Genomic DNA, 12,870 nt, shown 5'->3' with positions numbered 1-12,870 from the left:
AGGTTTTGGGGGTTTGCCTTAGTAGGAAATCCGCCGAATCACCCCCCGGCTACACAAGGTGTCCCTGAGGTGTGCTAATGCCATTAAGCTCAGAATATGTTTTAAAGAGTGTATTCTTGTGGCATAAAAAAATTGGGGCCATTTGGAGAACCATAGATAAGGTTTTGGGGGTTTCCCTTAGTAGGAAATCCGCCAAATTAACCCCCCTGTTCCACAAGGCCTTCCTGATGGTTTCTACTGCTGTAAATCTCAAAATATTTTCTAGACAGTGTATTTAGATTGCTGTGAAAGTTTGGGAGCGTTTGGGTGCTCCAGTGAGGAGATATAAGTATTTCTCTAATTTCTGGGATTTTTTGTAAAATTAAAATCCCGACTCCCGTTTGGGATCACGGAATTACAATTCCAACTCCCAAAACTCCCCCGGGTCAAAATGTGGTCGCGAGGACCCGGGAAAGACGTCCCAAGGCGGTCCGCGCAACGTAAATTGCGTTTGGGAGTCGATTTTTTAATTTGTGGGAGTTGATTTCTCAACCCCCTTTATTAATTTATGGGAGTCAATTTTTCAACTCCCTTGTTTTATTGTTGTACTTTCCAACTCCCAAAACACCCCAGGTTCAAAATGCGGTCGCGAGGACCCAGGAAAGACGTCCCGAGGCGGTCCGCGCAACGTAAATTGCGTTTGGGAGTTGATTTTTTAATTTGTGGGAGTCAATTTCTCAACCCCCTTTATTAATTTATGGGAGTCAATTTTTCAACTACCTTGTTTTATTGTTGTACTCTCCCCGCTTCATATTTCAAATTTGACCACAAGAAGTAGTATGACTGCGCAAGGTCCTTGCGGCATGGGGCGCAAGTTAAATCAAAGTTCAAAATCTTGAACTTGGATAAAAAAAATTCATTGGATACAATCAACATTTTGTGATAAGAAAAAAATATGGAAAAATCAAGAACATGTAGAAGTATGACATATCAAAGCCTAGAAAGATTCTGTTGAGTGTTGAGAGTGTGGTGATGCAAACAAGGCTGCTCCCAGGCAAACCTTGGAATCGGCTCACGCCTAGCTTAACAAAGCCTCTCGGGCGGAGGGTCCGGGGGACCCCGCCCCGGAGGGCTCTCCGCAGGAGAGGCTTATGAGTTATGTCTTGGTTTAAGCAGGAGCAGAAAGGATCTTCTACACTACAAATCCCAACTAACATAAAAAAACTGAATACACAGAGTTGTAGGCTCTGTCCTTGCGAGGAATTTGAGCCACTTATCTATCTTTCAGCCAGAAAAATAACTCCTGGAGTCCCAAACAAGTGGAGCCTCATTTGGAAGACTTGTGCATTAGGGGGTTTCAAACATGGTGCAGGTCCTGTTTCAGGAACCCCCAATTCACAAAATCAGGGCACCTGCAACACACCCACCCAATTTTACCCAAAAAAAATACAGAAATAATTTGAAAATTCATTTTGCAGGAACTTTGTTTTCCTGAATTGGGGTTCCTGAACTGGTACCTGCACCATGTTTGAAACCCCCTATTTTTGATCTTTTGAAAAGGTCAACAGATTGGGATAGAAAAAATCTGAGTAGACCAAATTGTAGAGAAACAAAAGTAGCATAGGGTACAGATAGGGCATACTGGGGGAGGAGCTATAAAAATTCAGACTTACTTCGCGCACTGTGAGAAACTCTTTGCGCACTGTGGGGGTTGTTGTCTTGACGTCCCGCCCCCAGTGCGCGCTTTCGCCACGGCTCTTCGCGCACTGTGCATTCCCCCAAAAAACGGCTTGCATTTCTTGAGATATTTTTTGATGAATCAATAGAATGACTTTTTATGATCCCCCTGAAAAATAATCAAGTCATTTAGGGGTCTCCTTGAGCCTAGAGAAAATTGACATGAAAAAATCATATTTTAACGCGGCAGGGACCTGTAATACCGCTTCCTGTGCCCCAGTAGCCCCAAAAATTTCACAGTATCATGGTACATGTGCAAATTCATGACCTGATAATTTTCAGAATTTTCACCAGCTTTCCTTTAGCCCATATAGGTATTGCGTTTATTATTTTGTGTATATGTATAACTTTTTTGTTACACACACCAAAGGCACAAAATTTTGAGAGCATAGAGAAATATGCTTCAAATTAATTCCCTGAAATTCCTAGCAATAGTGTGTCATTATAAAATGAGATATGAGGGGTGCACAGCAGGCTTAGTAGGAAAACTACTGCTAACTGTATAGCTTTTTTGTTACACACCCAAACAATCCCAAAATTTCAGAAATGTTTTAATTGTGGATATTCTCCGCGCCATAAATTTCTTGGCAATAGTGTGTCATGATAACATGATCTATAAGGGGTGCGCGGCGGGCTTAGTAGGAAAATGGCTGCTACATGTATAGATTTTTTGTTACACGCTGAAACAGTCTGAAATTTTCAGGAATGTTTCAATTTTGCATATTCTCCGCGCCATAAAGCTCTTAGCAATAGTGTGTCATTAAAACATGAGGTAAGTTAGCAGTCATTTTCCAACTAAGCCCGCCGCACTACATCTCATGTTATCATGACACACTATTGCCAAGAAATTTATGGCTCGGAGAATATCCACAATGGAAACATTTCTGAAATTTTGGGACTGTATGGGTTTGTAACAAAAAAGCTATACAGTTAGCAGTAATTTTCCTACTAAGCCTGCCGCGCACCCCTTATATCTCTGGGAAAAATTCTGAAAATTATCAGGTCATGAATTTGCACATGTACCATGATACTGTGAAATTTTTGGGGCTACTGGGGCACAGGAAGCGATATTACAGGTCCCTGCCGCGTTAAAATATGATTTTTTCATGTCAATTTTCTCTAGGCTCAAGGAGACCCCTAAATGACTTGATTATTTTTCAGGGGGATCATAAAAAGCCATTCTATTGATTCATCAAAAAATATCTCAAGAAATGCAAGCCGTTTTTTTGGCAGAAAATGCAGTGCGCGAAGAGCCGTGGCAGAAGCGCGCACTGGGGGCTGGACGTCAAGACGACCACCCCCACAGTGCGCAAAGAGTTTTCCGCAGTGCGCGAAGTAAGTCCGTAAGAATTTTAAAAACCTCTCAGCCAAATGAACTTTCTGCTCCCGCATAAAATTTGGGATAATGCGCAAGTCCCTCCCTGCGCTAACTTAACAAAGTCCCCCCTATGCGGGGCTGAGTGGTGAACAAAGTGCCGCCAACCGCAGGGAGGGACTTGGGACTAAATTGGGGGTCGTGGCGCGTAGGCCATTGCAGGAATGGGTGGTTCAACTTACACAGGCCGTAGCTCACTCGGTTTGCGAGCTACATATGAGGTCCCGGGCATCAATAGATACCCTGGCATCTTGGCTATTGTTCTGTATGCTCAGAATTCTGATACATCTCGTCAAACAAAAAAGAAAGGATGAAGAAGCCAGACAAATTCTGGATGTGCTTGGACCCCCGGACTCAAGCACCGCGCCAGATGAGGGTCATTCTGGATTGCCTTGACTCATTTCAAAAATCCACCAAAAATAGTCCGGTGGGTTGATTGATGGGGGGAGAGCTCTAAAAATTGGCGCCATGGAGGAGCTTCTAAGTTCTGGTAGCTGGAATGGCCAGCGTTGAAACTACGGGCTGCATAACTCAAAGACTGCATTTCTGCCACTTTTTGGTGGGTGGCCTACGCGCCACGACCCCCACATTAGGCCTAAGTCCCTCCCTGCGGGAGGGGTGGATTTGCCACCAGCCAAACTTAAGCTCCACCCAAATGAGCTACAGCCATTCTCGAAAAGCTTGCGGGCTTGAGGCCAAAAAAAGATTTTTTTTATTTCAGCCACAGGCCTGTACAGGCAGTCAAAATCCCTTTGGGCGGCTGTTTGGCTCAATGAGGGTGCTGCGCGGGCCACAGGGCAGGGGGGGGGGATGCGGCGAAGGGTCCGATCAGTGTAAAATTGGTCCAGGATTCCAATGGTGCAACCCTCAAGGCCCCAAAGTTAAAAACACAGAAAGTAGTGATTTTCTTACAATCACATTACTGTATGCAGCCTGTCATACAGGGGCTATACAGGCTTTGAGGCTGAAAATAGCAGTCCAAAATTTGAGCCTACCCAGCCGCAAGCTCTTTGAGAATGGCTGTACCACCCGAACCACCACCCAAACTCCGAACTCCGACCGCCCGCATGTGAAGGGACTTTGATAAGTTAGTTCCCTGCGGGAGGGGCAGCTTCTCCGCCAGCCACAGCAAGCCTCCCACCAGGGGGGACTTGTGTTAAGTTAGGGCTCACGCGAGAAAAGTGTTTTAGGCCCCAATTATAAACGGAATTTTGAGATTATTTTGAGATTATTTTGAAATCATTTTGAAATCAAAACCAACTTTGTTTTGAGTTCTTTTCATTTCAAAATAATCCCAAATCTCTTCAAACACACCCGGGAGGGGTGTTCAAGATTCCAGAATCTTAAAATCCGAGGAATCAAAATTTTGAACAGGCAGTATGCCTGTATGGTTGTCAGGCCACTGGTGCCTCAGACCCCCCCCCATTTAATGGCTGTATTGGGTCAGCGGAGTTCACCGGGCGGGGGTCGGCTGGCACATGAAAAAAACTGCTGCTGCAATTGTGCAATATACCAGCAACGGTGGGCTGCTACGCTAAACTATCCGTAGCGTGCGCTATCCGCTAGTTTAGCGTTGCGTAGTTCCTGACACATTGCCGTTAGTTGTAGCGCCCGCGTCGGGCCGCTGCGCTACGCTAACGGGCGCTAACAGCGCTATCAGCTTTTTTAGCGGTTGAATAGCACTGCTAGCGCTGATAGCGGCGATAGAGGCCCTGTAGTTTCAAGGGGTGCCTGTTAGCGGTAGCGGGCAATCACTGCCCGCTAACGGAAAACCCTGTCATTTGTAGTTTAGATCCGCTACGCTGCGCTGAACTACGGACTAAATGTAGCGTAGCGGCCCACCGTTGATACCAGATTGCACGATTGCACCCACTGAGAAAAAAACAGATGGCCTACCCTTACGAACACCTCCAGGCAGCCCGGGACCACCAGGGGCAATATGATCCTGCCCTTGGCGGCGGGACCACGGGACAAAACGCACGTCAATACGGCTACGATCTCGCCGCAGATGATCCAAACGCGTTATTCTGCTTGTTCCAAAGCCAAGTGGCGAGGAGCTGATTCGTTGAGTCAATCATTGGGAGGGGGATCATCGTGTGCGTGTTGGCCTGGCGAGGTGTGGCGAGGTGTGCGGGTTCTTTTTTGGTTCAGACAGCCAAGGCTGAACAGGCAAGCTGTATTCTATCCAGCTTGCCCGTGTCACAGACATATCGCCCCTGCCTGCCCACTCCGGCAGGCTACTTGCTCAGGGATGCACAATTTTTTATATGTGCACCCTGTTGTTTGAAGTTTTTCCGAGAGGATTTTGAAATCAAAAATCTTTCATCTTGATTTCATTTCCGTTTTGAAATTCTCTTCGAATACTTTCAGGACCCAATTATAAACAACTTTTGGGATAATATTGGGATTATTTTCAAATAAGTTTGAAAGATCTTTTTGCTAACTTTTTTGGAATTGAAAATCTCAAAACAACCCAAACCACCTCGGGGAGGTGGTTTGGGGAAAACTGGATTACCAATACTGTTTTGAATGTGATTACAGCTCAGCATGCAGATGCCCACCATACACCTGACCAGTACTTCCCCCCGCCAAAGGCCACAGCATATGTACTCGCGCAAGATACAGCCATCAAGGCTGATTTGCGAGTAATTGCAAAACAGACACCATGGATGGATAGCCAGGATGCAAGCGCATCTATTGATTCCCGGGACCTCATATGTAGCTCGCAGAATGAGCGAGCTACAGGCTCTTGCAGTTGAACCAGTATGTTGCGCACAAGAATCAGCCTTCAAGGCTGATTCATGGGTATCTATTGACTAGGGAGAGTTGGCAGACATCGGTGGCCAGTTGTCCCGACCCAGGTTGTCCCCCCAAGCTCTTGGGAAGGCTTCTGCCGTCGCTGCTATTGTCTTGGCGCATGCGAGACGGACAACTGTCCAGCGGAGCAACCTTTGGTATTGGAGGCTTATGTTCAGTTGCGCCAGAAACTCATCCAGCATGGTGGTGGGTTTATAATTTACACTTAGTTTGAAACAGGTTGGAAACAGTTTTGGCCCCTGTATCTGCACCATTAAGATAATTTTTTTTGATTTCAAACTTATTTGAAAACAATCCCAATATTATCCCAAAACTTGTTTATAATTGGGCCCTCAAAATATAACTCGAAATTTCGTTTATAATTGGGGCCTTAGTACGCAAGGCCCTCCCTCCGGTCGGGGTTGCTGGAGGCTGGGACTTGTGTTAAGGTCGCTTCTTCTTGTCCTCCGCAATGGAAGGAGACACGGCCATCAACTCCGATACCGTGAGATGCAGAACCTCCAAATCACCAATCTTCCAGAGAACTTTCACAACCGCGTTAGGATGCTCTCGGAAACCTCTCTCTCAAAGCGCACTTTTGGTCTGAAATCCGAGTTGCCCCGCTGTGTACCGGGCGCCTTTTTGCCGCCTCCGAGAGCAGCGTTAGCGCAAAGCCGCGAACAGTTACTCTTTAGCTGTTAGTAAAACCAATTGGCACTGCTGCTGCCCAATCAGCCACCACTCAGGGGAATTGGTTGAGTTCTGTTGAGTTGTGAAGCTGCAGCTCATTTGTGCAGTCTCAGAATTGCCTTTGGTGGCCAAAGCCCAAATTATCACAAAGTGTGCGTGTCTTCGGATCATCCTGAATCATCCGAAGGCAGTATATATAATGCCCGACATGTGTGATTGTAAACCAAATAGAAACAGAAACAATGCCTGCTCATTTTAATCATGATGGGGGTTTGTCTGCCATTGCTGCTTTTCCGTTTTCGGTTACATTCATAATTAAGGAAAGTAACAAGCTGTAAGTCTTAGAAGCACATTTGAAAATCTATGTTTTCAACGATTCTTACAAAAGCGATAAAGCAGAGAAATAGGAAAGTTCAGCAAGCACATAATGCTGCATGAGCAGAAGAAAATATCATGTGAGTGAGAGAAGGTACAATCCTTTCAATTGCTGATCATGGATTGATATCGGCGGTCATCTTGCTCGGGTTGTGGTTCTTCGTGTGGCTGGATTTGAGAACCGGCTGGCGTCGCGGTTGATGATGTAAGCTGGGGAGGGTGACCATGGAATTTCGCTCTTTGCGGCTTGAGGCTGTTGTGTGAAGAATGGTGAGGGCTAGGAAAACTAGTAGATGATGTGGTGTTCGGTGATACCGACTGATGACTAGTGGAGGGGTTTGTCGAAGGTTTCGTTGTGGTCACGGCTTTTGCTCTTTGGAGACACAACGAGTTCAAGAATAATGTCAATAAATCATATTCAAAGAGGGGCCTCATTCTTTCAAGTCGAAAGGTCTGTTTTCTTGATGTACGGTTCAGAAAGTACAATGTTCAGAACTCAACTCTTCTTTCATCTGAGAAACGACTTTCGAAACTTCTGTGCATACTTGTTCGCACCGGGCGACTTTGGCAGGAATTCCATTCAACTTGACACCAGCCTTGCCCGGGTTCGGTGCGTCATCAAGATCGTGGGTCTCTTGATTTGGACCAAATCTTTCATCATTCCATCGCCGCTTGTTCTGTGTTGAAGATCGAGTTTTTGGGCCTGCCACCGCAAAGTGACTATCAGCCCTGGGAGAAGTGAGAGTCGACACCACGGGATAGCTCTGAGGAATAGGCCGAACTTCGTGAGAGGGGATATATTCAGTTGGGCGCATGAGCGTGCGCTCATTAATACCACGATGCAAGCGAAATCCAGAGGAATCGACGTCTGCAAGGGAGCCATCAATTGGGTATAGCCCAGGTTTCGGCGAGCCATCGAGGTTAGAATTGGAATTAGGCTCTGCGCCGGCGTAAGTCGATGGGTTGGTATGATTGTTGTGAGACCACATGCGAGGTGAAGACAAGGTTCCCGAGTGATGCGCATCAAAAGATTGAGGATGGCCGAGGGGTGTGTAGGCAGTTCCTAACGAATTGGGCTGACGAAGCGACGGGGAACGACCGTAGATATTCCCAGCGTTTGAAAGAAGATGTCTAGGATGAGTACTTATTTCCATGGAGCAGGCGGCCCCGCCGGCCGGAGAATCATGACCTACCGCTTGTGTGGGCCCATGATTGGCTTCAGTCTGAGAGTAAAAATTGGTTATCGGGGGGCTTTCCGAAGGACCGAACGAAGTAAAGAGAGCTAAATCGCACCCAGCTCGAGGGTATGAAGAGTTGGGGATGGTAGCGTTGGGATCTGAAGGGGGCCAACGGAAACACGCGTGACGTAGGGTCAGCAGAGATTCAAGCGAAAATCCCTTAAGAGATGAATCCTTACGATGCGGATGATGAAGAATATTACGAGGAAAATCTAACGATGTGCTCGGGTGGGGAGCATCATGAGGTGAGCCTTGAGCAGAATTGTGGTGAGTGGAGCGGGAGTGGGAATCGTGAGGAAACATGGAGGGAACACCTTGCCGGGAGGGCCAATCGCGAGTCATATTCTCATGAGTGATGGTTGGAGTTACAATTGATGGCCCAGGTGTTGGACAGTCCGCAGCAGCTGTGTTGATAGTAATGGCAGAGGTGGTGGGAGTAGATATCGGGCGGGGTTGATGATGGGTGGCGTTATTTGGACTGGGTAGACGGGAGTTCAGATCCGGAGGGGCAAATTTGCAACATTGACAATGCTGATTGCTTTCAAAGGCGCCAGGTTTAAGTTCACCGCTATCGTATGCAGCCAGCTTGAATTCAAGATGCTCGACGTGTTGCTTCTGAATCTTAACCTATGAGTGGGCGATGTGGAATAGGCGAGTGAGCGCTTGTAAAACATTGATAGAATGTTACTTTGATCAAGAGATCCACATAAGACGCTCAGGAGAGGTCTTGCTTATGGACTCCTTCGGTTTAACTGCCACCTCACCCCCCAGAGATGAATGAAAATATGACATACCTCCTGGCTGGTTGTTTTGACGATTATCTCCTGAGAATGAACAGTGGGTCATCAGTTAGTAGTTAGTAATTTTGGACAAACAGATTTTTCGTGTGCATTACACGCAATAGCTTACCATCTCAGTGACTGCACTCTTGAGTTCTGTAACCGTATCCTCTAAGCTCTAATGACGTGTGGATAGATTGATTACATAAGCCGTTACGTATAGGGATTCAACACGTAGCCAGCGATCGACGGATTCGCCGTAGAATTTGAGCCCGGGGTGGCCATAGAGGGGATTGAGAAGAGAAAGAAGCGCGTAGAACCAGGGACAGAAGAACAGAGGGAAAAGTAAATCAATCCAAATTAGTCAGCACGGATTTGACCCGGGTTGGCATGCATAATTAAGTAACTTGAGAGGTGTTGATCTAACCTTGATGTATGTCTGCCTCCGCTGCCGGAATGCAGCTTGGGCGTCGGCATTCTTCTTCTTCCGGGCAATGGCTTCTTCGTCATTGTCGTTACTAGATTTCCGGTGATGATTGTTGTAGCTGGTCGAGCTTGGATGGGCGCTGTGATTGTGGGTGAGATTGGTGTGTAGAGAATTAGGATGCTGCATCGGGTTAGTATGATTTGTCGATTGATTGATGTTTTGAGCGGTGTTGTGGCTGTGGCCGATGCCGTGATGGGTGATTGACGTGGAGCCGATGGACTGAGCCATTGGGGGATCCAGCGTCCGAGAAAAGGGAGAGAGGTGGATATAGGCTAATTGGCTGTATTTGGACGGAGTGGAGAGACGAGGCGGAAAAAAAGAGGGTTGTTCGTGAGTATAATGGTGTTCTTCCAGTCCTACCGATTGATGGGGTGTGAGAGTTAGTGAGCAGATACAGGAGAGCAATCTGAGACGACGAACACAGAACCGAGAAAGTTGACCAGGAGCTAAAGAGCTAGGGAGGGAGGTGCCTGTACGATTGCACCGCTGGGTATCGGACCGCTGGGGAACAGGGAAGAACCAAGGACAGATGGAGACAGGGGGCACGATAGGGGGAACGGGTTAGGCGGTGGGGAGGGGAAGCAAGTCGATGGAGGGTGAACTGGCTGAGTGTTGAGTCCGATGTCGCTGCAGCGTTGGCTTGCTCAATATTCGAAGGACTCGTTGAATTATCAAGTATTTACTTTGTATTTATTTGTTTTCTATCGGATCTGACTTGACTGTGATTGGTGGGTTTGTTTGTCGAAACTTTCTCCAACAGCACGATCAGCAGGATATTGTAACTATGCAATCTGCGGTACAATTTACCTATGCACTTGACGAAGATCGGGTCTAGGCTCCGCCTTTGGTAGTATGTTATATGAATTTATTTGTGCCGGGTAAGAGTCGATGACTGTGAGATTGTCGGAAGGATGATAGCTGAGGGATTTGGTGCAGGCTGGCAGGCGGGCGAGCCCGCGTGGGCGGTGGAAGGATGCTGTGGGTGTGGGGAGGAGAGGCTGATCCGCTCGAGTCGGGGATGGCGGCAGCGCACTGGCGAAGGTTGACTTCAACGAGCAACTCAAGTTTCCCGCGACAAGATGTGGGGGATGTAAACAACAAGAGTGATGAACATGCAAAAACACTCGCAGTAATCAGAACAGACGGACACAGGAAACAATGTGATCTACTGGGGATCCTCGATCTAAGCTCATGAAGACCCAAATTTAGTATGTACTGCTCGGGCTCGAGGGAATGGTGGAGTCAAGTGAGATAAGACGGCAAGATTGGAGGTAGTGGAGGATGAGGTAAGAGAGGGATGTAATCACTCGGATGTATACTACTTTTTTTAGAGTTTTGGAAGAGTTGAGCGGAACGGATAAAAAGTTCACCTGAGGACGAGGGGTGATGGCGTGAAGGCAGTGGGAACACGGAACACGGCGAAACTTTTGAACAGAGTCTCGGGTATGGTACGCTGGAATGTGGGTGAGAGCGTTACTACCCTAAGGAAGGCAGATGGTATGGTTGTTTTAGAGGAGCTCAACCTGAATTGAATCGAGTTGCCGCAATGGGGGTATGTAAGGGGATTGAAGATGGCGTAATTGTTGAAGCAGGTGGGCAAGAGTTTTTTGACTATTATTTTCGGAGGGTTTTTCTTGGAAGGATGAAATTTGCTGCCAAAAAAAAGCAAGGCCTGTCAAGTTGGGGTCCAAGCAAGCTTTTGGAGAGGGGATCAGCCCTGGGAAGATGAGCCAAGAGGCTGACTACTGGAGCATGTCAAGTTAACGGAGAGAGACTTGAGTGAAGAGCAGAATAGGAACTAGAGACGAACGAACGACAATGGAGCTCGAGACCAGAGGATGAACCGGGAACCAAAAGTCGAATCTGCGGATGAGCCCAAAGTATACAAAACCTGGGGTAGGTAGCGAATCGCAAGCTGATGGGTTTATGTAAAATGCAGTAAATCGGGGCGGACAAATTCCGAGCAGCGAGACCGAGAGTAATGGAAGAAGGGAACACGATGAGGTCGTTTGTCTTCGCTTTTGCTTTTCTGGATTTTTCTTGGATTGGGCAATCTTCCGGACACTGCTGCAAGCCTTGAGGGTTAGGACACCGTCGGAGTGAGTGCGAGTGTGGAGGGTTAGGAATATGAAGGACAACCCAGGCGGTAGAACAAGGATTAGGGTGGCTTGGATCGAGATATCGGTGAGCCGTTTTTGTAAGCGCTGTGTGTGTTTGTGGGGGAGGGGCTGGCTGAGTATACAGGCTCTGTGGATAGCGGCCATCGGGTATTATATGTATGTATACGCATAACGCACGCAGTCAAAACCAAGGTTGTTGCAAGATGATCTGATACATACAGAGGGTGGGACGCACAATTGGAGGATTTCGCAGAGGTCGGGTTAGCAATCAAAGGAGAGGAAACAGCACAACGGGCCTGTCCTGGGCGATTGAGGCAAGAGCTCAGCGATGGCCGATGTTGGCATCTCAAGAAAATAAGAGACCATAACGCACCTTTTGGATGGCAGTGGGTTTAATGTTTATAGTTTGTTTGTTTGCTTGTGTTTGTATTTTTTCCAATCAATCGGGCTGGATGTCAGCAGTCATGTATTCATGTATTTATGTATGCAGGCCTGTCTAGTCGGGTTCACACCGGGGCAGGGTCAGGTGCTCACTGCTGACTGGTCTGTGGGCAGCCAAGCAGCCAGAGTCGAAGTTGGAGACAGCTTGAGTGTGGAATGTGGATGGCAAATCAATCAACAATTATCATCAAGAACACTTGGCCTTCATCAAATCCTTAAAAACACTTTCCCGGGCATAGCACTCGGAGACTTTCTATGTAAATAAGTAAATACGTACATGCGTGTGCACCACGCAAGACCACGCACCGTCGCTGTGCACTTTTTGTACAAATGAGGAGGGAGACGTATAAATCAAGAATACGTAAAGGAAATTCTCCGATGTGACAGCTGATCAGACGGGCTTTGTATAGCATCCCTGCCGATCGGAAAGGATCATTCCCACTGTTACGCAGACAATAACAGCAGCGGGAAAAAGACAGACGGGGAATCTAGCCAGGTCGGGCGGTGAACGAGGAACGGGCTGATTTTACTTTTGTCAGTGCGGAGCTGCGACTAAACTTCATCCCGTGTATGTTGAGCGTTTGGGGTCAAAAATCACGTTTTAAGCCGGCTCACCATCTCCGAGTCGTGGCTGTCGTGGCTGACACAAGAGACGCTCCAAGCCGGCTAACAATCGCCGAGTCGTGACAGGTCGTGACATATTCAGCAAACATTCTCAATCGCAACTGCAACGTCACATCGAGGGACCGGAGAGTTGGAAATATGAGGGAAATGTTCGTACACAGTTTTACAGAAAGAAAAAAAAAACGAAGACATTCAATCAGAACTCCGACCGTTTCCTACGAGCCGTGAA

The 12,870-nt window shown here is 47.3% G+C and overlaps 2 protein-coding genes across 2 annotated transcripts; both read right to left on the bottom strand.

Annotated features, from left to right (window-relative positions):
• Nucleotides 1–7,057: 7,057 nt before the first annotated feature.
• Nucleotides 7,058–9,684, bottom strand: PtA15_3A919 (uncharacterized protein; the record flags this gene model as incomplete). The annotated part of the gene is made up of 7 exons (XM_053167935.1): nucleotides 7,058–7,325; nucleotides 7,454–8,028; nucleotides 8,146–8,288; nucleotides 8,370–8,817; nucleotides 8,985–9,014; nucleotides 9,100–9,147; nucleotides 9,397–9,684. 7 exons carry the CDS (start codon nucleotides 9,682–9,684, stop codon nucleotides 7,058–7,060), a joined length of 1,800 nt encoding a protein of 599 aa, XP_053019103.1.
• Nucleotides 9,685–10,321: 637 nt separating this feature from the next.
• Nucleotides 10,322–11,720, bottom strand: PtA15_3A918 (uncharacterized protein; the record flags this gene model as incomplete). Its single annotated transcript, XM_053167934.1, has 2 exons — nucleotides 10,322–10,488; nucleotides 11,267–11,720. The coding sequence occupies 2 exons, from the start codon at nucleotides 11,718–11,720 to the stop codon at nucleotides 10,322–10,324; spliced, it is 621 nt and encodes a 206-aa protein (XP_053019102.1).
• Nucleotides 11,721–12,870: the final 1,150 nt, after the last annotated feature.

Source organism: Puccinia triticina, chromosome 3A, assembly GCF_026914185.1.
Source record: "Puccinia triticina chromosome 3A, complete sequence".
Classification (NCBI taxonomy): domain Eukaryota; kingdom Fungi; phylum Basidiomycota; class Pucciniomycetes; order Pucciniales; family Pucciniaceae; genus Puccinia; species Puccinia triticina.
Note: the sequence above shows the minus strand (reverse complement) of the source record. Positions and strands in the feature narration are given on the sequence as shown.